This window comes from Aedes aegypti, chromosome 2 (assembly GCF_002204515.2).
Source record: "Aedes aegypti strain LVP_AGWG chromosome 2, AaegL5.0 Primary Assembly, whole genome shotgun sequence".
In the NCBI taxonomy this organism is placed as follows: domain Eukaryota; kingdom Metazoa; phylum Arthropoda; class Insecta; order Diptera; family Culicidae; genus Aedes; species Aedes aegypti.
In genome coordinates, this window is record NC_035108.1 from 436,012,898 (window position 1) to 436,039,017 (window position 26,120).

The 26,120-nt window shown below is 36.0% G+C and overlaps 2 protein-coding genes and 1 non-coding gene across 7 annotated transcripts in view; 1 reads left to right on the plus strand and 2 right to left on the minus strand.

The window, feature by feature from the left end:
* Positions 1-8,028, plus strand: part of LOC5567000 (lachesin) — a 115,852-nt gene extending 107,824 nt beyond the window's left edge. For all 5 annotated transcript variants that reach the window (XM_021847814.1, XM_001651364.2, XM_021847815.1 and 2 more), the window contains exons 8-9: positions 7,564-7,722; positions 7,782-8,028. In XM_021847814.1, coding sequence (XP_021703506.1) covers positions 7,564-7,722; positions 7,782-7,978 — 356 coding nt within the window. In that variant the 3' untranslated portion in view covers positions 7,979-8,028. The remainder of the gene's footprint in view (positions 1-7,563; positions 7,723-7,781) is intronic.
* Positions 8,029-8,894: 866 nt separating this feature from the next.
* On the minus strand, positions 8,895-8,966 carry Trnap-agg. The gene has a single exon. It is a non-coding gene; the product is annotated as a tRNA-Pro (tRNA).
* Positions 8,967-10,205: 1,239 nt separating this feature from the next.
* Positions 10,206-25,404, minus strand: LOC5566999 (elastase-1). Its single transcript, XM_001651363.2, has 2 exons — positions 24,464-25,404; positions 10,206-10,537 (listed from the first exon to the last, which is right to left on the minus strand). Exons 1-2 carry the CDS (start codon positions 25,314-25,316, stop codon positions 10,251-10,253), a joined length of 1,140 nt encoding a protein of 379 aa, XP_001651413.1. The 5' UTR covers positions 25,317-25,404; the 3' UTR covers positions 10,206-10,250.
* Positions 25,405-26,120: the final 716 nt, after the last annotated feature.

Here is a 26,120-nt window from a genome sequence, read left to right on the forward strand (position 1 = left end):
TAAATTTGCCAAATTTAGACCCCTTCCCTGTACTACGTAACAGGTTTTGTTTGGAAAACATAAAAAAAATGAAAGACCGTAACATGATGGAAGGCACCCTGCCTCCCTCGATGCATTACGTAATGGTAGTACAATCCTTAACCGCATCGACAATGCTGCACGACTGGAACGTAAAGCTGGGAATTGAAGATCTTTGTGCGTAATACGCAGAGTTGTCATTTGTGGTCTAACATTAGTCTGTATTATGTATTCCCATCCCATTTTTCAGCTCATCAACTTCATATGAATAATCCCTACAAACACATACGACAGTAACGCCTGCCATACCATCGTTGATTGCCTGTTAACAAGAGACTTTTCAACTTACTTTACTTGAATCGGAATCAGTCGAGGACAGAAATCGAAACAAGAATTAACGGTGTTCGAAAATTGCACATTAATATTGTTAAGTTCTAGGCAATTTCAGCCTAAGAAATTTTGCTGTTGTAAGGTTTGGCACAAATTATGTCACGCTAAATTGGGAAGTTTTGGAATCATTCTCCCACTCCCCTTGTCACACTTTTTATATGAGGCTAAAATTCTGTTAGGCCTGTCACGCTATGCCTGACCCCTATACCCTCCTTCTCCTTGGAGCATAACGTAATTTGTGCATGACCTCCTAGCGAATAGTTTCCTTATAGCTTGGTTTATTTTCGCAGTTTGATTTTAAATTTGACTCGTTTTCGTCGTGTTCGTGTACATGTAAACTTCAAAACCTTACAACAGTTCGGAAATGCTCTGCAACTACCAGTGCAGCTAGTTTGTGTAGAGAATGAGACATATTCCAAAGTTCATGTAAAATCTTCAAAATTATCAAGCAGGCTTCGATTCATAAAAATGTTCATTCTTGTGACAGACTTTGAGAGAGAGACTCGTGTATCAGACTTTCCATTTCCCGCTGGGTCATGACAGTTAGTATCGGGGATCTATCATACACTTTACAGAAATTGGAAGAGTTCTATAGAACACGTCTGTTTCAGTACAGCAAATCCCGCAGAACAAAAAAGCAGCTAGGAAAACAGCATATCGCGCAGCACGCAGACACAAAGAACTGAAGAAATTGGCCAAGAAGAATCAATTGATGCAGTGCAAATTAGGCACCAATTTTACCAGATCCGACCATCTCCGAGATATTGAGCATGTTTCGCAGATGGGTCTTGACGATGTCCGGTTTCTCATTAGGTTAAGCAACTTCTTGATCAGGGCCACGGGATTCTTCTAGGTTCTACAATTTACGTGTCGCTCGACACGGCTGTGCATCAACTCCTTCAGCGTTGTTGTTTGTTTTTGACGTTAACTACGTCTTACGGCAATATATTGGGTGTCAATTGAAAATCTAAAATTTTGGGACCGTACGAAATTATGTTAGATTTGCTAATAACTCAGCCATTTAAAGATAGATTTTCAATATTTTCCCACCAATCGGTCGGACTGTTCCGTTATAAGTTTACAAAAAAACCACCCAAGTCATGTACCTACAACAAATTTTCCAGACAGTTACAGTTAGACAAAACTTAAGACCAAAAACGACAGAATTAGTTTCCCCCTGAAGAAGACACCAACCCCGTGTCGAAACGTTGGGCAAGTAATAAACCTCGTTTTATTCCCGAAAAGACTGCGTAGCCGTTAAATCCGAACGAGGTAATGTTACAGTAAAACCCCCGCCAGAAGATTTTAAATGTGTATATGGACCGTAACAGCCCAGATAGCCGTAACGGTAAACGCGCAGCTATTCAGCAAGACCAAGCTGAGGGTCGTGAGTTCGAATCCCACCGGTCGAGGATCTTTTCGGGTTGGAAATTTTCTCGACTTCCCAGGGCATAGAGTATCTTCGTACCTGCCACACGATATACGCATGCAAAAATGGTCAATGGCACAGTAAGCTCTCAGTTAATAACTGTGGAAGTGCTCATAAGAACACTAAGCTGAGAAGCAGGCTCTGTCCCAGTGGGGACGTAATGCCAGAGAGAAGAGAAGAAGATGGACCGTAACACTACGGAAGACCCTCTCCCTCCCCCTCTTGCGTTACGTACTATTTGAAAGATCCTGGCCTGAAGTCGTCGCTGCGTTCGCATGTTTTCCAGTTTCCGTTGTGATGCGCCGTCAATGCCAAAGCCAAGATAAAATTTTGCCTAATACCGCAAGATGCAAATTCTTCTTCTTCGCAGCAGCTAAAATAATCGTCTGTAATGATGTCTATGATAGACTATAGAAGGGGAGGAGCCTAATGCTATGTTCGTTCAGACTACGCAGTTGTATCATGATACAAGCGGTTTTTGTGATATTGGGCCAATGTCATGTTTTTTAGACGTAATATTGCCATACATTTTCGACAGCTCCAATATCACCTTTTGAACGTGATATTTTGAATATCATGATACAAACTGCTCGAATGCAAATTTTGCAGCAACCCTGCGGGTATTTGACAGCACTGTCACCCGGAATGCCGCTTCAATTTTTGTTTTCCTTGTCGTTTTTCAATCGCCATCCTGTCGTTTTTGATGCCGATTGTTTTGGGATCCGAAAAATTGCAAAGCTGTCTTCCTGAAAGGTAAGAAAACCCATAAACGCATCGGGATCGCAGCGAAGCCTCAATTTTTCATTTATTTGCAGATCGAAATGGAACCAACAAAGAAAAGGTTGTGGGCAGCAACGGGCGGCGCCGAATCGAAGCAGCGAAAAAAAAATGGTGCGTTGGTCTGCATCGTCTTGCTCATCGATTTACGGGCCGACAAATTCGATGAGCTCCGAGGAGCCCGCAGGAACAATCATGTCTATCAGGAGATGCAGGTAATCCTGCATAGACATGGGTTGGAGGCCAACCTGGCAGATATAAAGAACCGTATTCACAATTTGGCAACTCGGTACAGGTAAGTTAGGGGTTCATTCCAGGGTTCTTCTTGAAGTTCCTCCTGGATTTTTTCCAGAAGTTCTCCTAAAATTGTTTGATAGTTACTCCTGAAACTCTTCCGGTAGTTCTTCTAGAATTCTTCCAGCAGTTCCTCCTGAAATTCTTCTGGGCGTTTCTCAGGAAACTCTTCCGGGATTCCAGGATTTTCTTCTAGAATTATTCTGGAACTTCCTCCTGCGATTCTTCCAGAAGTTCCTCTTGGAATTTTAAAGGGGATTCCTCCTGAAAATCTTCCAGGAGTGTCTCCTAGGATTCTACCGGGAGTTCCTTCTCACTTTTGTCCGTGAGTTCCTCCTGGATTTTTTTTCTGTAAGTTCCTCCTGGTATACTTCCGGTAGTTTTTCCTGGAATTCTTCGAAGATAGAGTCTTCAGGTGGATCTCCGCCAGATTGGGCGCTCTATGACAGACTCAACCAGTTTCTTGGCAAACATGCCATCGACAATTTAGAAGATCTGGTTGAAGACAGTATGATGCAAAAAGGTACTAAATAATACAAATTATGTTACCATTGATTTAACATCTCTATTGATTGATAGACAATACACCAGCAAACGACGATTAGGAACACGAGGAGTGGTTGGACGATTGTAAGCTAGTCGACAGTAATGGCCACAACGAAGTCGGCGATAGTGGCATTCCTGGATCATCACAATCGACGACGAGAGCTATAAAGACGACAAAAAAGGGAAATTTTCAGAACGAAATCTTGCAACGATTTGATGCGTTGAATGAAAAGATCCAAGAAGAAGAGTCACGGATGAGGATAATTGAAGAGGAAATGCTCAAAGAGGAAAAACGTAGAAGTGACCTTCTACAACAATTTGTAGAAGACTCTAGGAAGATGAAAAATGCATCCATTACATACATGAGTACCGTAAAACGGGGTAACTTTGATAGTTTTTTCGAAGAAAACTTGAATATTTATGCATGCTGTTTCAAAGAATTATAATTTATATGTTTAAAACAAGTACTGGCATCCTACCTATCGATTGCTGTTGATAGATTGCCAAAAGATTTATTTTGAATGGATATATAATTTTACATATAATCGAAAGTCGGTTTTCTGTTTTGGGGTAACTTTGATAATGGAGTATGCTTCGAACAAAATTGAATGAATTACGAACATTTGTAGGGCATTGCATACCTATAGGCGTTTAACGTTATATGGAAATTTCTGACTTAGATCACAAAAATGGTCCCAGTTTGTCAAAATGCTTTTCGCTAAGAGATTTGAGACCGTATTCAAGTTCTATGGTAACTAGGCTGCCAAATATAAGTGGCCAACTATTCAAAAGTACATCAAATAGTGATCGTACAACAGATTGTTTGTTAGCGTTTCAAAAATGCTAAAATTGTGTCAATTTTCAATATTCGTGTAAAAAGCCTCAAATGGTCTCGATTCAAATGAAAACAGCTCTTATATGGAGTGTCATACTAATATTCTTCAGTTTTGCATTCGTTTTGCTTAACCGATTAACAGAAATTATGATATTTCGTTTAGTATGTGGTGGGTTACACACTATCAAAGTTACCCGCATTATCAAAGATACCCCGTTTTACGGTAATTGAAATTGATCTTTTGATTCGAAAGAAACTTTGTTTTCTTTTCAAGTTTTAATTTGTTTGTATATAATAATGTTCAGTTAAATAAATGTAGACATTCTTTGTCTTTTTAAGAGATTGTTCAATTTTTTACTCTTAGAATCTTCCATACCTTATAAGATAATGTTCTTGGAAATTCTTTTTATACAATGTTCGGAAAACTGTCCATTCGTCCAGAGATTCGCCTAGAAATTTCAACAGAGATTCATCCATTTGCTCCAGGAAGTCCTCTTTGAGAAATCCATAAATTATTGGAAAATGTGATTGGAAATAACATACTTATTTGAGCGATTATTGTTGTTTTGACGAAGCTGTCCAAATCTCAAGTGATTGCTCCAGGGATTCGTCCAGGAACTCTTAACGTAATTCCACAGACAATGTGGTAATTCCTCCAATTTCTCAAAGAATTCTCCCAGGGATTCTTCTACGAATTTCTTCAAGAATTTTGCAGAGATTTCTTTCAGTTATTCTTTTTAGGGGTTTATGGACAAAAAGTCGAAAGACAAAACGTCGAAAGGACAAAAGGTCGAAAGGACAAAAGGTCGAAAGTTATTTGCTTGGTGGGAAATTTTTCCTTCTTTGGAAAAAGATTTTCGACCATTTGTCCTCCCTTTTTTGTTCTTCGACCTTTAGTCCTTTCGCCCTCTTGTCTTTCGACCTTTTGTCCTTTCGACCTTTTGTCTTTCGACCTTTTGTCATAGATTCAGAAATTCCTCCACACTTCTGAAAATTCCTATTCAAAATTTTCCTGAAATACCTCCACGGATTTTTCCGAGAATTATCATTTGTTTTTTCCATGGTTTCCACTTAGAAATCTTCAAGGGATTCTTCACGAATTCTTTCAAGATAACCAAAGATTTCTAAAAAGATTCGTCCAGGAATTCCTTCATATACAGTGTCCGCCTCTTACTCTGCACACTTTCTTGAAAAAAACTTAACTTCTCATAGAAAAACAACTAAATTTATCGTTTAAAATTTATTTTTTATACTACTGACACACTTTCGTAGACTCTCCCTCCTCTGACGTCCATCGTCATTTTTGAATGCTACCTAAACATGGTATTAAATAATTTGGTTTTATATATAGTTTCACCAGTCAATATTGAGTAATACAACATCGACATAGACAATAATAATAGTTATTTACTTTGTTTGCAAAGCATATAATGATTTCGATTATGTTGAGAGTTACACTTAATGGCACTCAGTAACGGGTTCACGGATTTAAATATAGATAAAATTGACATCCCTTAGTAAGCTTCTATATTAAGGCCACACGAGACGTCATTATAATCGCCCTATCCAATAGGGTCCTAAAGCCCTGTCCCAATTTTAGTGCCAAACGCTTAAGTTTAGGCCAAACACACATGTTTACTCAACTTTTTAATGTTTTTCGTTTGTTTTAGCCCAAAAAACATGTTTTATGTTTATTGTAGATTTTGTCACATCCCTTGGCTTAAACTCAAATTTTGGGTGTATTTTGTTTTCCGTGTCTTTTCCGAAATGTCAGATAGGAACAACCCCAGTGTTAAAAATAAAAGCCCTGTGGTGTTTTTGTCGACTAAGCGAACGTCAAACATGATCAAAAGTGTCAAGGTTCATTTATGGATCCAATTTTTAAAATTAAAGTTTAAATATGATATAGCCGTTATTTGAGCGGGAAAAATTGCCAAAGTAGTTGCAGTAACATGCTCTTTCGAGTTATTAACTAAAAACAAGATTTCATTAAACATATTAGGACCCTATTGAAGAAGCAAATCTCAAGTACCACTCCATATATCGACGTGAAAAACCTAAAACTCGAGATTTGCATCTGCAAAGTTTTTATGAAAATTGTTAGAGTGAGACAAAGATAGGGAAAATAACACGGTCTCCCGTGTGACTTTAAAAAGTTGCCACGTTCCACTGAGGACGCAAAGCCGTATAAAGCAAGAAAACTTAAAACAAGTTGTAAAATACTTCAAATCGAATAAGTGTCGTATGGCTCACTAAACCCTGAAAATTACATAGGACAGTTTAATCTTGTACAAATTTAGACCTAATATAACTCTATATTGTAAACTCTTATTTGAAATTCAAGCTTTCATCAAGCTAAAGAGGAATAAAACAGTCTTTCACTTTGATTACATTTAAAAATAATGTGTTCTACGGAACAAAAATTTAAAACAAAAAAAATGTTCAGGATCCCTCAGTGGATTTTTTTGGGGAACATGTCAGAAAGCTAAAAACCTATATTTTCGAATAGTGAAAGGTATAGCGATGCCTATTTTTTGTGATAAACCTTTCCCGTATACACGCCGTGCTAGGCTTTGGCGAAGCAAAATGCTAAATCCCAATGCACAGGAAATTACTTGGGATTCAAAGCAAGCGATTGATGCTAAGAAATCTAAAATTTTACATTCCACTACACAAAGGTACATCGATTTTTACAATTCCACAATTATTGTTTCACTTCATTTGGTTCTCAGCGCGCAATCCCATCTTGCCCACTGCCCAGTGATGCCACATACACAGATGTATCTGTAATTACACAGATTTTGTCCTGTTTTTGCTTAGAGATATCTGTGTTCACAGCTCACAGATTTTTTAGATGAAAAAGATTTTTAAGATTTTATGATATTTCACGAGTTTACGACACGGTTTTGGAAGATATAAAACAGAAATGCCATTACTCTGTTTAGTTTTTCTCAATAACTTAAGTATTTTGAATTTTTAGAAACAAATATCCTTCTTTAACATACTTTTAGTAGAATAAATTAATAATAAAAATTGTTGACATTCCAAGAACACCCATAAAACGTTCGCAAAAGTTCTTTTTAACCCAAAAAAAAATAAAATTTTCAATTTTATTGCGACACAGATTTTAACCAAGATTTTTTGAGGTTGACTTAAGATAAAAAAGAATTTTTCAGCCGAAAACACAGATGAAAGTCGGAAAAAAATGTGGCAACACTGCCACTGCCTCATCTTGTCCCTCCTTCTTACCTTGTCTGTTTTATCTCGTTGCCAGGGATGATTGAGGAGAAACAGTTCTCCGATAACAGCTTCAGCGTAAGGATGCTGATCGCAATTCACCTGAAGAAGCACAGTGACTTCGGATACTATAAATGTGTGGCCAAAAACTCACAAGGGATCGTTGAAGAAATCGTCAAAATCCAGAAAAGAATAAGTAGTATTCTCCTTTTCGTATATCAGATCCATGAAACCAATTTTTTCTTATTTTTTAAGGTAAAATCACAATCCAGGATGAACCTCCCACGATGATTCTGGATGAAAAGTACTCAAACAGTGTCACCGGAACAACCGTCAGCCGGCAGAATAAGTTCCGGGAGTTGGTTCTGCGAGTGGAGAAGTCTTCGGCTTGCTTGATACAACTGGAATTCGCACTATTTCTAGTGATGTTTCTCAAACTGGTCATCTCATGATTGTGGTAATTCGGATCCGGCTTGCATGGCTACTGTATTATATACCTAAATATACGAATTAATTGCTGAAGCAGTGCACATAGCTATCTCGAAACCCGTATGAACGAAATTGTTAAACATTCCATTCGTTTACCCAGCTATTGGAACATTAGTTGCTGAATTGCGATTTTGCGTTGAGTTGTAAATAAATTTAGGAAAACATGAGAATAAAATAAATAATTCATAATCCGAAAGCTTCATCACCATATCTCTGTGTTGCAAAAAGGAATTTGGAGATGCGGGGCATCGATCCCCGTACCTCTCACATGCTAAGCGAGCGCTCTACCATCTGAGCTACATCCCCACGATGCTTTTTATAGAAAAAAGGCCAATTTTGAGACAAGTTTTCTAGTATGGAAAAGCCAATGAGTTATGTAAATCTAAATTTTGACCAGTGAAAAGATCCAACAGTAGAAGCATTAACCTAAGAATGCTAATGTCGCTGCTGTTCGTGTGACCAACATCTAGTTTGCTGCGATGTGACAGCGTGAGTACCGGGCCTCAAAGTGTCAAAGGCCAAAATAAAACATTCTCTGTTGTGTGGAATCGATCATTTAATGAAAAATAACAATTAAAGGCAATAATTAGGTCAATCAATTTTGTGACAATAGCGCCACTAGCGTTCTACTACTAATATTTCTATTGATCCAACCCATGGCATATAAATCATATCAATAACGCATGACAACATGAATATCAAACAAGTTATCGAACCATATTTGTTATCTTCTAATTGAACTATCCTCACACCAATTTTAATACAATCCAATCCAATGAATCAATCGTCACATCGAAGAAGTTCACATTGATATTAATTCAAGGTATTCGCAAATACCATATACGTACTGTGAAATTTCCTCTACAAAAAAGATTAAGTGGGCTCGTCCGGGATTTGAACCCGGGACCTCTCGCACCCTAAGCGAAAATCATACCCCTAGACCAACGAGCCCGTTGTAATAATGGGTTGCTAAGATCCAAACAATATATGTTATATTCCATGAATGCGCACAATTAAGTGCTTCGTACTTAATAAAATTGTTTATTGCCTTTGCTAACAAAAATTGCTTACGTCGCAACAAATGAATTGAGGTCACTTCGTTTCTACTACCCTAAAACTTTTTCAGCGGGCATCTTTCGGTGAGTGTGAGAAAAAAGAAGCATCATTAACGTCAAATGCTTTTATAGCTGCCCACGCTGCAAGCTCGCATGCTTTCGTTTTATGGTAAACGAACGTGGATGGGTTATACCAGTGTTGACAGACACAGTGCAGATACTTACCTTCACGCTAATAATTTTCATTGTAGCGTTTAGATTATAGTGACCGCATTTTTTTTTGGTTTTACTGATTCCTAGAATGGGTTTGATATATTCTTCGAATCCCATCAATTGACTATTTAGAATATTATATAAAGTAGTTTTGTTCCCAGTTAGATGGATTTTTAACAAAAAAACGCTTATAATTTATATTTGTTTACGTTTATCATCAACTCACAATCCATTTTTTTGGATTGATCATTCAACGCATATGTTAACAAAAAAAAAAAAACATAAGAATGGATGTGTGAATTAGAAAAAAATTGCCATTGTTCGATTTTCATTGGATTGAACCAGTAGAAGCATTAAAATAAGAATGCTAATGTCGCTGCTGTTCGTGTTACCAACATCTAGTTTGCCACGCGCTGACAGCTTGAGTACCGGTCCTCAAAGTGTCAAATAAATTTTAAAATCATCCACTACAACATGGCATCGACCAAACAATTAAAAGATACAGTAAAATTGATAATAAACTAATTCAGTTTTGTGAGAACACCGCCATTAGCGTTCTACTACTAATATTTCTATTATTGAACCCAATCGTGAGCAGCTTTTTTTAGTGCGTAAATTGCAACAACAAAACGTTCAGTCAACCGATATAAAATTTTGAAAGTTTTGTTATACCAGTGCTTATGAACGGTAAGTCCATGCTATAACACTGTAAAAGATTTCTATTCAGAGCGTAAGTGGGATGTACATGGAAATTGATAAGCAACTGTTGTTTATTTCGCTAGTCCCAATTTAATGGAAAACGAGTAGAAGATTAGAAGTAGATTTGAAGGGAAATCAGTTACTGTGCAATACACGAAAGCAGCTTTTTCAAAAAACGCCAACTATTAATAGTCATAGGTAATAACTAAATCATATGAAAACATTTTTAATTTCTACTATTTTTATTCAGTCATCTATTTTTTCGACTCTACGAGGAATCACATCCCGCCGACCACGGCCAATCGCAGACTTGTCGATTCCGATTGAAGTGCAGTCCCGCTGGACAGTCCAGTTCGCAGATGATGTTCGTCCGCTCCTTGCAGGTGTAATACTTCCTACAATCGCGATGGGCATAATGAACGGCCGTTCTGTGCACAACATTGCTGGCACAGCGCTTGTCGATGTGGCAGTTGAAATCCCGGCATCCAGGGCCACAGTCACCACTGAAGTTGGTGACGGTTGAAGGGGACTGGGTCGGCTGGGGAGACGTTAGAGCTGGAAGGAATGGAAAAGTGTACGCTTTTATCATTATCTCAAATAAGACATACCTAGCTACAGTCAGTGACAAAAGATCTTCTTCTCAACTTCTGATAGTCTCAACTGGCTGAAATTTTCAGGATGATCTAGAAATAACCTGCAATTTTTATACTGTATAAAACTCCTGGAATGGTCACTGCAGCAGGTTAAACCCAACAAACCAGAGATTATTTAAGGGTATTTATTTAAAATTGTATAAAATATGCAGTTTTCGTTCGAATTGGATATGTTGCAAAATTTGATTGACAAAATAAAATTTGATTGATTAATATCGTTAATAAAAAAAATCAACTGCTTCCTTCAAGAATTCACCAACAAATTCTGTCATTCCACCAGGAATTCCTCTAGATGAGATTGCTTAAGCAATCCCTCCCAAGAAATTGAAACAGGAACTTCATAAAAAAAATCCACCAGGAATTGCTCCTCTAAAAAATCTTTCAGTGATTCTTCTAGTGAAAATCTGTAGAAATATATGAAGAAATTTACTCCAGGAGCTTTCACAATGAATTTCTCCAAGAATTCATCAAAGAGATCATTCCACCAAGAACATTCCTCCAAGGATTCCACCAGGAAGCCTTTAGGGGTTCCATAATAAGTACTGCAAAAGAATACACCCAAACTTCCTACTAGTGTTTACTTAAAAAATACTCCCTCTAATCCCTGAAGGGACACTAAGAGCCATTCGTCCAGGAATTACTTCAAGAATCCATCATAACTTTCTCCGAGGATTCCTATATACATTCTAACGGAATCCCTGGAGGAACTCCTGATGAAATGTCTAGAAGAACTTCAGCTGAAAGATTTAGTGAAACTCCGGATGGAAATCCCTACCTAATCTTCGTTTAGAATCTCTGGAGCAATTCCAGGTGGAATATCTAAAAGAACTGCTAATTTAATCCCTGAAGGAACTTCTAATGAAATCCCCAGAAGAACTCCTGATATAATCCCTAGAAGAACTTCTGATATAAGTCCTGGAGGTGTAAGTGGAATCTCTGAAGCAACTTCTGATGTAATATCTACATAAATTCCAGATGAAATCTCTATAGGAACTCCTGTTGAAATTTCTGATGAAATTACTAATAAGTTTCCTGAATGAATTCCTGAAAAAATTCTTTATGCACAGAACGACGAATGCCAAAACGTCGAAGGGACAAAACGTCGAAAAGTAAAAAATGAAGGAATCGAAATTTCTTGGAAGAATGATTCTCTTCTGAAACAATAAATAATTCATAATGCTAAACGTTATTCATGGCATATTTTATCGTTCCCGATGTAAAGAATAGTAGTCTGGCAAACAATGTTGAAAGTTCACCGCTTTCGACGTTTTGGGTTTCTACGTTTGGCATTCGACGTTTTGTCTTTCAATGATTTGTCTTTCGATGTTTTGTCTTTCTATGTTTTGTCCCTAATCTGGAATCCCTGAAGGAACTCCTGATGAAATCCCTGGAGGATATCCTGATAAGATTCCTGATGGCACTTCTGATAGAATCCCTAGACGAACTTCTTATAATATCCCTAGAAGAAATCGTGATGGATTTCTTCGAGAAACTCCTGATATAATGTCTGGAGGAACTCCTGATAGAATCCTTCAAGGAATTCTTGAAGAAATTCCTGAAGGAACTCCAGATGGAATCATTGGAGGAAAACCTGATGAAATCCCTAGAAGAACTCCTGATGAAATTCCTGGATGAACTCAGAAGAAATCCTGATGGAACTTCTCAAGGAACTCCTGATTTAATCTCTGGAGAAACTCCTAATAGAATCTCTTGAGGAATTCCAGATGGACTCCCAGAAGAAACTCTTGAAGCAATCATTGGAGGAGCTCCTGATGAAATCCCTAAAATAACTCTTGATGGAATCCCTAGAGAAACTCCTGATAGAGAGAATTTACAAATGGAATCTCTTAAGGAACTGATGGAATCTCTAGAGGAGTTCCAGGTGGAATCCCTGAAGGATCTGCTGATGGAATCCCTAGAAGAACATCTGATTAAATCCCCAGAATAACTCTTGATGGATCCCCTAGAGAAAATTCCGATGGAATTCCCTAGAGAAAGTCCTGGTGGATTCCTTGAAGAACTCTTTATGAAATTCATGAATGAACCTTAAGAAGTATTCCTGATGTAATTCCAGGACGAACTTGTGTTGAAATCTCTAGAATAACTCCTGATCTCTAGAGGAACTCCTGATGATATCCCGTAAAGAATTCCAGGTTTACTTCCGGAAGGATTTTATGAAAGTAAGGATTTTACAGGAATTCCTAGACAAAATCTTGATTAAATTTCTAAAGGAACCCCTGGTGGAATCATGAAGGAATAACCGATGAAATCCATGGAGGAATTTTGGTAAAAATCCTTAAGAAATTCCTGCAGCATTATGCAGAGGGATTCCTGGTAAAATTCCTGAAGGATTTCTTGTAGGAATTCCTGGTACGATACCTAGAGAAATTCCTTATTGAACTTTTGATGGATTCATAGGTACAACTGCTTTTGTGGATTTGCTAGAGAAATAGGTTAATAATTGTGGAGGCAACACAGATGCAAAAATGGTTATTGGCATAGTAATCTCTCAATTAATAACTGTGGAAATGCTCATAAGAACACTAAGCTGAGAAGCAGGCTCTGTCCCAGTGGGGACGTAACGCCAGAAAGAAGAAGAACGCCCAGATAGATTTTCGAGATCCTTGCACCAATCGATTGGATTTTTTTTCTACGAATCGATTCCAAAAATGAAAACTATTGATTTTCATGACTTAACTATTAAAAAAATGGGTGAATATCGAGGCATGTCTTACTTTCCATAGAAAAGCACATTTTTCTTGCTGTTATAAGGCAGCAAGATGACGTTTTGAAGTTTACAAGTACCGTAAAACGGGGTAACTTTGATAGTTTTTTCGAAGAAAACCTGAATATTTATGCATGCTGTTTCAAAGAATTATAATTTATATTTTTGAAACAAGTACTGGCATCCTAGCTATCGATTGCAGTCGATAGATTTCCAAAAGATTTATTATGAATGGATGTATAATTTTTCATATAATCGACAGTTGGTTTTCTGTTTTGGGGTAGCGGAATTTGGGGCAAGTGTGCCACCTTAAGCACATTGTTCTCTAACTTTGCCTAAAGCTTATAAAATCCACCAATTTAGCCTCATGATGTTAGTTTCACATCTTTTTATAACCACTGTGCCATTTAAATAGAAAATAACTTCAAAAAGTATTGGTTTTGGAGCTTCTCAAATATCATTCAAAATAACCTATTTTTCGACACTATGGGACAAGACGGCCACCTAATGAACATCGCAAGTAATTCTACTTGTAATGAAATTTTATTTATTTCCTATCAATACTACTTACAAAGCAGACGCTAATCGATAATTTAAAAAATAATTTTAAGTTTACCGTAATAATGGGATGCTTTATAACAAGGTTCAAAAATTGCGTAATTCCCTATTACTCAATTCGTATAACTAAAATGGTTATTTTTGTCTCCATTCAGTCCAATATATGTATTACCCTTATATTACGGCGAATATGTATAGTATTAAACTAGCTCACCACTGAATAGCGGTAAAATATTGATGTAGATATGTAAAATGGTACTTAATAAGTCGAAAATCATGTTATTATTGAATATTTTGAGAAAAAATCACTTTGGGGGGCAAACATGTAAGTTATTCCCCTACTATACTTCAGTAACTACTACTGGTGTCTCATTTTGGTTTATTATTATGATTTTGCTGATGATGTTCACATTTTTATAAATTTCACTCCAAAAATTTTTGTTCACAAAATAGGTGGCACACTTGCCACAATAAGTATACATTTCAACCAAACTCGATTTCGTATGTAAAACAAAATACTTTTTGCGTTCAAATGCCACAATAACTTACACATTTGAATAGTTTCACGATGTACAGTACGTTAGAAAAATCTGTTAATAATTTACCTTTCATATTCATTCATATTTTGATCATTGTATTGTGAACTCTAAGGGAACATATTGTTAAGCTTAAAAAGAAAATATATATATTGTAGTTTTTATAAAAAGCAGGGATGGCACACTTGCCCAAAGTCCGCTAACTTTGACAATGGAGTATAAATCGAACAAAATTGAATGAATAACGAACATTTGTAGGGCATTGCATACCTATTGGCGTTTAACGTTATATGGAAATTTCTGACTTAGATTACAAAAATGATCCCAGTTTGTGAAAATGCTATTCGCTAAGAGATTTGAGACCGTATTCAAGTTCTATGATAACTAGGCTGTCAAAGATAAGTGGCCAACTATTCAAAACTACATCAAATAGTGATCGTAGAACAGATTGTTTGTAAGCGTTTCGAAAATGCTAAAATTGTGTCAATTTTTTAATATTCGTATAAAAAGCCTCAAATGCACTTGATTCCAATGAAAATAGCTTTGACATGAAGTGGCATACTAATACTCTTTACTTTTGCATTCGTTTTGCTTAACTGATTAACAGAAACTTCGTTATTTCGTTTAATATGTTGTGGGTCTCGCACTATCAAAATTACTCGCATTTCAAAGTTACCCCGTTTTTCGGTACCGTAAAACGGGTAACTTTGATAGTTTTTTTCGAAGAAAACTTGAATATTTATGCATGCTGTTTCAAAGAATTTTAATTCATATTTTTAAAACAAGTACTGGTATCATAACTATCGATTCCAGTTGATAGATTTCCAAAAGATTTATTCTTAATGGGTTTATAATTTTTCATATGATCGAAAGTCGGTTTCTGTTTTGGGGTAACTTTGATAATGAAGCATCACTCGAACAAAATTGAATGAATTACAGAACATTTGTAGGGCGTTGCATATCTTTAGGCGATTAACGCTATATGGAAATTTCTGACTTAGATTACAAAAATGGTCCCAGTTTGTAAACATAGTATTCGCTAAGAGTTTTGAGACCGAATTGGAGTTCTTCTATAACTAGGCTATCAAGTATAAGTGACGAATTCATTATGACTTCATCAAATAGTGATCGTAGAACAGATTGTTTGAGAGCATTTCAAAATTGCTAAAATCTTATAAATTTTCCATGTTTGCATATAAACCCTCAAATGTACTTGATTCCAACGGAAATAGCTTTAACATGAAGTGTCAGACTAATACTCTTTACTTTTGCATTCGTTTTGCTTAACAGATTAACAGGAACTTTGTTATTTCGTCTAGTATGTTGAGAGTCTCGCATTATCAAAGTTAACCCGTTTTACGGTACCCTAAAACGGGGTAACTTAGATAGTTTTTTGAAGAAAACTTCAATATTTGTTCATGCTGTTTCAAAAAATTACAATTTACATTTTTAAAACAAGTACTGACATCCTAGCTATCGATTGAACTTGATAGATTGCCAAAAGATTTATTCTAAATGGATATATTATTTTTCATATAATTGAAAGTCGGTTTTCTGTTTTGGGGCAACTTTGATAATGGAGTATAAATCGAACAAAATTAAATGAATTACGGAACATTTATAGCCCGTTTAACGCTGTATGGAAATTTCTGCCTTAGATTACAAAAACGATCCCAGTTTGTACAAATGGGTTTCGCTAAGAGATTTGAGTCCGAATTCATGTTCTACTATAACTAGGCTGTCAAGGATAAATGACGAACTTATTATGACTTTATCAAATAGTGATCGTAGAACAGATTGTTTGTAAGCGTTGCAAAAATTCTAAAATCTTGTAATTTTTTTATATTTGCATATAAATCCTCAAATGCACTTGATTGTAACAGTAGAAGCATTAACCTAAGAATGCTAATGTCGCTACTGTTCGTGTTACCAACATCTAGTTTGCCACGCGCTGACAGCTTGAGTACCGGTCCTCAAAGTGTCAAATAAATTTTGAAATCATCCACTACAACATGGCATCGAACAAACAATGAATAGATACAGTTGAAGTTGATAATAAACTAATTCAGTTGTGTGAGAACAGCGCTATTAGCGTTCTACTACTAATATTTCTATTATTTATGTATGAGATAATAAAATAGATGTTAAAATAAATGTATAAATTTATTTCAAAAATACTATTTCTGAAGGGAGTAACATCTACTCACATTCGCAAATTTAAGACCACTTTATTCCGAAGTTAGTCGAATTCTACTCACTTACTCAAAAGTGATTTGAGCAGGCGTTATGAATCCACACGTGTACCGTAAAACGGGGTACCGTAATCCGGGGTATCATTGATCAGCGGGGTAACATTGATCGGAATGACCCATCTCGTAAAAAGTTCGTATCGCCATTTATTGATGGAACCTTTTCAAATCATGAATGGTTCTTCTCTTTCTTATATTCATAAGCTAATGAAAGTGAAGATTTTTGCGCAAATTGCGTTTACCTTATGCGTAAATTTATCAACTTTTCGAAACAATTATTTCAATGGGTAAGGATGACACTACCGAACATTCATGTCTCACATAAGTTCTGCAAACGATATGAGCAAGGAGAATGCGGTTCTTACTAAAAATGGCATCGCCGAAAACGATTCCGTTGTCAAAACTTTTATAAGTATGCTCAATTAGGCAACATTAACGAATTACTGTTAAGAATATAGAATTGCCTTAGGAAATTGCCTACATTTAGGCGTATTCCGTGGTTCGAGGTGTTTTTAATTTTGAAATAACTTAAAAACTAAATGACTTGTAAGCGTTTGGCCTTCATATTCGGCTTCGGGGGCCATGATTTAAGTAAGTAACGACATTTTCAATATTACCGAACATTGTTTACATAGGTGATCAATGTTACCCCATATCAGCTAAATCAAAATATCGCTTAAAACATTTTTTTAAACATGCTTAAATCTTTCAAAAAACAAAATACAGTATAAAGTCACAAGCTATGGGTGGCAGTACTTGTTTTAAAAATATAAAATCTGCAACATTTGCATTTTCCAACGAAATATTTGAAAAATATTCAAAAAAATGATCAATGTTACCCCGGATTACGGTAACTTTGATAATGCGGGTAACTTTGACAGTGCGAGACTCTCAACATACTAAACGAAATAACAAAGTTCCTGCTAATCTGTTAAGCAAACCGAACGCAAAAGTAAAGAGTATTGGTATGACACTTCATGTTAAAACTATTTTCGTTGGAAACAAGTACATTTGAGGATTTATATGCAAATATGGAAAATTTATAAATTTTTAGCAATTTTGAAATGCTCTCAAACAATCTGTTCTACGATCACTATTTGATGAAGTCATAATGAATTCGTCACTTATACTTGATAGCATTGTTATAGTAGAACTCGAATTCGGTCTCAAAACCCTTAGCGAAAACTATTTTTACAAACTGGGACCATTTCTGTAATCTAAGTCAGAAATTTCCATATAGTGTTAAACGCCTAAAGGTATGCAACGCCCTACAAATGTTCCGTAATTCATTCAATTTTGTTCGAGTGATGCTCTGCCCATAACTGCATAACAGTCACATTCGACATTTTTGACAATTTCGAGTTAATACCGGGGAGAGTCATCAAATAACAAATACTTTCGATCCACTTACTAAAATCTGTGAGATTGTTCTAGAAAATTCGAAAAAAATACCAAGTTGTTTTGTCACATTGGCAATTGTAACCGCATAACAGTCACATTGAGATTATACATGAGCCTCATAATGCAGTGGCAACGAAATTTCTATCAGAATTTTTTTTCTGACTATTCACCCAATAAGCGATATGAGTTGTACAAAATTTCAGCCTCAAATAAGCACTTTTGAATTCTTAGTGATTTTTTGAAATATCAGTTCCCTCCCATACTGCAATAAATTGCAAAGTTGGTATCCCATTTACTCAATGTCTACTTTTGTCGAATGTTACAAATATGCAGTTATGGGCAGTGCTCCATTATCAAAGTTACCCCAAAACAGAAAACCGACTTTCGATTATATGAAAAATTATATATTCATTAAGAATAAATCTTTTGGAAATCTATCAACTGCAATCGATAGTGTGGATACCAGTACTTGTTTTATGAATAAAAATTATAATTTTTTGAATCAGCATGCATAAATATTCAAGTTTTCTTCGAAAAAACTATCAAAGTTACCCCGTTTTACGGTACGTGTAAACTTCAAAATGTGCTTTTCTGTGGAAAATAAGACATGCCTCAATATTTACTCAATTTTCAATAGTTTAGTCAAGTAAATCAATAGTTTCTCATTATTGGAGTCGATTCGTAGAAAAATTTCCAATCGATTGGTGCAAGAATCTCGAAAATCTATCTATCCGGGCATTAGTATGTTATTAGCAGTCAAAATCTAACCACTTTTCGAGACGCGAGCGATTTTCGTTTTTCGAAATTGTACCCCAGTATGTTACCGTAAGACGTTATCCAACGTCAAAAGTTCGAAACAGATTTCGAACTCGCGACCTCTGGAGCGATAGCTACACGCCCTCTCTCTCGGCTGTCCCACCTTCTTAGTAAGTGGCTGATGAAAGTTGATCATGGTCTGCGTAAAATGAGTGTATCACAGAATCGTTTCGACGGTTGGAGGTTTCATCGAGAAGTTAATGAAATAGCAATCAACAATGCGGAGCGTTCTCTCGGTCGCGTGATTGTTGAGCATGGCTGGGTTTGTTTTGAGGCAAATTCATGTAAATTGCTAGTGGATTTAACTGAAATATAGCTGGAAAGGCCCTGATTGGTTGACAGATGGTCATATTTGCATGATTCTGTGCGTACGTTTACAGCACGTAGGGTTTCAATGCTAGGAATGGACCCCTGAGTAGATGAAATTCATTCTCGACGCTCTTCCGCAATGTTTTTACTCCATAGTACGCCTATGAAACATACAAATTCATTCGATTTTGCCAGTGGAATATGCATTTGGGAAACTGTTGTCCGAATGCCTATTATGGACCCTCCCGGGGTCCATAATAGGAATGTTTACAAATTTGACGTTTCCTATTATGGACCCCATTGGCGTAGCTAGGATTTTTTTCTGGAGGGGGCCTAGGGGGGGCCTAGCAAATACTTGTTTTACAGAAGTAAATGTCGGTCGCAATAATCACGATTTTCACAAATTTCGTAGTTTTTACAGATTTGTATCGATTTCATTTATTTCTTATTTTGTCTCATTTCGCGGCATATCAGTGATATTTTTAAATTTCAATTATCGCTACGAAAAAGATTCATTCTTGTTGTATCCAGTCAAAAATCTTTAAAGAATTCTAGCAAAAAGTCTTTTGTGTTTCTTCTTTGATTTTTTCAGGTATTCAATCATGTGCTTTGAAGAGTTTCCTCTGAGAATTTCTACAGGATTTTATTCATGAATTATGTTCGTACTTTTCAGCGCTTTTTCGAGAACTCCTTACTAGTTTTCATTGAGTTCGTCCTGGGATTCCCCATTCTCAGACTTTTTGATCTCATCAGAAAATTTCTCGAAGAATCTCTATCGAACTGCTTGAAAAATCGGATTCCTAGTAATATTCCACAAAAATGTCATGAGCACTTTAAAAAAAATTTATTGGAAAATGTTATTCAATATTGCTCAGAGTTTCCGCAATAAATCTGTATTTTTTTACAGATAATTATTTTTTGATTTATCTTAAATCAAGGTGCAGCATCTCGCATTCCTTTAAAAGTCTCTTGAAAATTTTTATTTGTTTTTATTTTTTTTTCAAAAATTCCTAACTAAGCAACACTTCCAAAAACTTTTCCGTGAAAATAATCAAAAATCCATGAGTAATTTGTTCAGAGATTTCTTACAGAATTAATCTCGTAGATTCATCTGATAAAAAAATTCCAAAGATTCATCTAAGCATTTTCTTTTTTTTTTTTTTCTTAAAACTAACGATTCTTTTGGGATTTTAATTGAAGAAATTTTTCATCAGATTCACTAAGCACTTGCAATTCATTCTTAAACTTCTAAAAAAAAGTATAAATCAAGTATTCTTTCAGGTTCTCGAAATAATTCGTTTTTTTGCGAATATATATCTAAGGACTCTTCCATAAAAAAAAAACATATAAAAATTTAAACTCTCTTCATGTTTTGGTTCAAATATTACTCCTGGATTAATTTAATATTTTTTAGGGATTGCTTTATGAATTCCTCTATGAAGCACTCCACATCAGATTTCTAAAGAAACGAAAGGTTTGAAATAACTTTGTTGGTAAGTTTTGAAATAATTGCAGTTTAATTATAATTCGGAAAAAAATCATTCAATTCCTGCCGTAAAATTTATGAATTTATGAAACATGTTAACAATGTACCTCACAGAAAAGCTTAAGTGGTTCTCATAGGAATTTACTACATAAAATCGTGTTCTTTTTCGACGTCTTTTATAATAGAAAATGATCTTAACACGGAAACATCTTAAAACGTATGGAATTTTTACTGAAAGTATTTGAAACTAGAATTTTATATGGTATTAAGTATGAACTTTAAAGATTCATGATACTATGGTGAACATATTGATGAAGAAAACATTTTTTTCTACCCCTATAATTTCAAAAAAAAAAAAACTATTTTGAAGGTTTTTTTATCGACTATTTTTTAGTACTGTAGAAGTTCAATGCGAAAATGCGAGATTCTTATTTAAATCTTAGTGGAAACTTTTGCATTACTTTTAAAATTTGTTGAGGAATTCTTGATTTTCAGGAATCAGAAACCATACGCATAAAAATTCTTTAATTTTTCAAAACTTGTATAATTTACCTCTTTTAGATTCTTTAAAACGTTGCTTTTTGGAGTATGGACAGATTTTTGTATGAGGTTCCTCAAAGCGTTATACGAAGGATGGAGAAAAAATAAAATGTTGAAGCAAGTCGAACAATACGTGGGCAATGGTACAATGAAAGATAGTTATAATATTTAAATATTTTTTATATATTATTATTATATAATATTATAATATTTTTTCTACAGGTAAATTATAGGATAGTAAAAAGTTCTATAATGAATGATCAAATAAAACAAAATTCTAAAGGTCCATCAGAATCTTCTTTAGAAATTATCCTTAAAAGCTATCCTTCCTTGAATTCTGGTTTTCTAGAATTCTGCCAGAAAGCCTTTAGAAATTCAGCTTTCTTATCGCACAAAAATTCAAACCAAGAACCAATTTCTAAAGAAGTGGTTTTAGAAAAATCAATAAAAATTTGTTTATGAATATCTTCATAAATTTTCCCCTTCCCAGTTATTTTGCTACAGACTCTTCTACCGCTATGCTAATTTCGGAAGCAAAATTTTCCTGGGGGTTTTCAATAAATTTCCTCAAAATATTCGAGGGCAAGACAATTTTTTTTCCAATTCTTGAATTATCCGGGGATTTGAACCAAAATTTCTAAAAAAGAAAACAAAGAAGACATTTTGACGCAATATGTGCAATATTTTGGAAATATTTCTTAAGGACTTTTGATGAAATTTGCGGAAGAATTTGTAATAACATTTTTGGGAAAACTATTTAAAGCAATTCAAAGAAGAATTTGTAATAGAACTTTCAGCGAAATATCTCTGAATTATATTTGACAGAATTAATGATTTTTTAAGGGAATTGCGAGCGAAAACTGAACTTTTGAAAGATTAAGTAACATTTTTAAGGTAAATCCGGGAACATTTTCCGAAATCAATTTGATAATAAAAAGTAGACATAGGAGTGGATGTCCACCAGGATGAATGCTTTGAAAGTTTGAACAAATCACACAATATTGACTAATTTCGAAAAGATTTGCAAAAGTTCTGAAGCCACCCTTAAATATTCCTTGAGGTGTTTGATTATACTAAAATTTTATAAGGTACACCGGGACAAGTTGAAATGGCTGGTGTAAGATCAAATGGAAAGGTGTCATAGTGAAATGGTAGTATGATAAGAAATATTAACACAAAAACATTAAGTTTATAAATGATCCAAACGTTTAGGGTAGAAAAATCTGCGATATTTATTGGCATCATATTCAAAACTTCGCATTTCATATTACCCCACGTGATTCACCAAAGTCAGAACCACCACGCTGATGCTGTATATGAAAAGCGAGGTTTTCTCGCTATAGTGTTCTACAACATAAAATAATGTAACTACTGAAGAAATGTTTGTCTATAACAAGAGTCTTGTACATTGGATTCAGAAGATTTTGCTGCATGTTAAATTGTTTGTTTGTTTTCATGTTTTTTAAATTTTACTATCATCAAAAATTCTGGGGGGGGGGGGGGGGCCTGGATGGTTCTGGAGGGGGCCAGGCCCCCCTGGCCCCCCCTGTTCCTACGCCAATGATGGACCCTCCGTTTGATTCCCATGTAGTCCGGCTCGCTGCCGACGTGCCTATTATGGACCCACCTGGAAATGCGTATTATAAACCCTCTTGTGTGGTTTCATTTACAAAACTGATCAAATATCTGTATTTATGCATCTCATACCAAATATTTTGCCTGAAACTGCTGACTAACAATGCAATCGAAGTTCCCTCGGTGGATTTTAATAGGAATAAGGTTGCTTTAAGTGTTAATTTTATGTTTTTCTGTAGAGGGTCCATAATACGCAAAGGGTCCATAACCGGCATCGATTCCCTATGTCTTACCCCTCAAAAACATTGAAAAGCAGCTCGCACTTTTTGAAAATTGACTCTAAAATAAATTAAAATGAATTACTAATCATGACATATTTTACTATCAAAAAGAGCTTATAGTAATGTATTTCGCAGCTCAAATAGCTTCCTTCTTTAGCTGGCGCGTTATGCATTCAGCCCCCTTACAACAAGGATGATTCTGCTATAGTTCTTGTTTTCAGTGCTTATTTATCATAATATTATGGAAAAAAATATACATTAGCCCAAATAAATTCGAATACACATATAACACATCAATATCTAGAACATTTTAAAGAAATTTTGTCCTTTCTGTATACACTACCCACCATAAGTATGGAATCGCGTATTGCAACACTCATACTGAATATTGCATCACCTAAAATGAATATTATCTCGTGATTCTGAAGTGCTAGATCAACGTATTTTTGAGGTCATCTTAAAAAACCCCTGCGTTTTTTTATTTTTGTATAAAAAAACTTGTATCACTGGATTTTGGGTGATGCTAAACTTAAAAGTGCTACAATTCTTAGTATTGCAACGATTCCATACTTATCGTGGGTAGTGTACAGAACGTTTTTTTTTTACTGAAATGTAGTAGTATTATTAAAATATATTACATGTTCCATTGTTTGACAAACTGAAAACTTTCCTATGTCTTTGTAACTACAGTAGTGTCTCGGTAACATTACGGACAGTGGATTTATTTTTAATACAACAAAGCGTTTGTCCAAACTTTTGCGGGATGTAAAACTTTTCCGATTGGATATAAAACCAATAACTAAATACTGAGGCGACCGATTTGAAAAGGGTCCTCGGCAAAGTCATACCTGACTAATGTACCTAAAAGTATCATCGTTGCAACGCGTTACTCTAACCCCAAGAGCTTTCGCATCCCATAGTAATTCCCATACAAACTTTGAAGGACTTGTGCAGTCTCAGTTTTCATAAAAATGAGCCGAAATTTTGGGAATTTTATCTAGAATTGAATGAGTGGTGTGGAGCATAAATGGTAATGCTACATGCAAACCAACTCTATGATGACGTCCAATCAAAATGTGGTCTTCGGCAAAGTTATAGCTAAGCAGATTTCACATAAGAAGAGTTTACAATATTATGATGAAGAGATAGAGGGCTAAATACAAATGTTGAAGTTATCCTTAGTAATCTGCATATAAACTTCAGATAGCGTGTGCGCAGTAAATTTTCTTCCGAACCATTTCAAACATTGGGTGGATACCATAAAAACAAACCGTTTAAGCACAAGGGAGCCAAAATTTCAAAATTTGCATCACTCTTATGATATACACTTCAAATCAAAACAGTATACTCACTTAATTTGGTTTTCTCCAAAATCCACGTCAAATACGCAACCACACTGGTGAACGCAGCATAGCTATCTGCTCGGCAGCGATTCATACCATCGTCGCTTTTCGGAGCAAACGATACTATTCCACCCAAGTACCAGGCACTGCCAATTTGGAAGAAAAGGCCACCACCACTATCTCCATTGCAGACGCTAGTTCCATTGGTATAGCCAGCGCACAGCATTGTCTCATCCAGATTTTGCCCAAAAGCGTCCCGATTGCTCGAGATGCAAGTGCTGGGTTTAACAACAGGCATTCTGGCACTTTTCAGTTTAGACGACAACTTGTAACCTTTTGTCATTCCCCAGCCGACTACAGTTCCGTAGTGTCCAGTGAGGCTGGAATATATTCCCAGGCAAGCCGGTTGAACGTAGTTGTTGAGTTGGGCTAATTTTTTCAATTCAAGTATAGCAATATCGTTTTTCGTGCCTTGACTTGTGAATTCACCTGGTGTATAAATCCTCAGGATGTCACACTTCTGCTGGGTGCTCAAATCGTTCAAATCGTATATACCGAGTCGAACAGCAATCAGTTCCGGCAGAAATTCATAACCAGTTGCAGGATTGATGATACAGTGTGCCGCCGTTAACACGAATTGAGGGCTAATAAGTGTTCCACCGCAACAGTATGTCATGGATTGACCTTTCTTGCAGAATAGGGCAGTATGCCATGGCCAATCACCGGGTTTTGTATCACTTCCGCCGAAAATCATATAGTTCCTAACGGGCTTCTTAACTCCACACTGCGTCGAGCTCTGTTGGAGAGTGCTTCTGCCACTTAGAAGAATCACAAAAATCAGAATTTTTAAAACTTGAAGCATGTTCAATTATAATTCTGCTTATTGAAACTGCTAGTCTGGGATGCACGTTTCGCTCTTGTCAAACACCAACTGGTCACTGGGTAGCCAAGATTCAATCATTATCAGCTCATCGTTGGGATTTCTGAGAAATCCTCTCAGTTCGTGCAAACTCAGAAACATACCTCAATCACAGACAATCCGACATGGGATTTAACGCACTTTCAAATAAAATGGTTTTCATTTCGTGTTCGACACTCACTCAACTTAAGTGCAAAATTATCAGCAAACGGTGGCAATATTTTCATGATGATGTTTCAGATCCTTGAACGCTCTCAATGTTCAGTCAGCGTACCTGTGATGCCGATTACGTTTGTGCTAATGTAACGAGTACGTTCTGCGACTATCTTCCAAGTCTTTTGAAAATAAGAAATCAATTGATATTTTTGCTGTTTTGAATATACTATAAGTGAAAGGCCATACGTTCTGCTCCAAACTCCAAAACATCTTAATACAAATTCATAAGGATAAACATTAAACATTAACATCTGAACAGATCTAACACTGAATCTACAATTTCACGGCACAATACTCGGTTCGAAGCCGTATCCCTCCATCCACGGTTCTGCCCCACGCTCGCCAAATCGATGCGCACTTGATCCGCCCACCTAGCTCGATGCGTCCCACGCCTTGTTGTACCAACCGGATCCGAAGCGAACACCATGTTTGGTTGCTGTCCGACATTCTTGTAACATGTCCTGCCCATCGAATCCTTCCAGCTTTGGCCACCTTCTGGATACTGGATTCGCCGTAGAGTTGGGCGAGCTC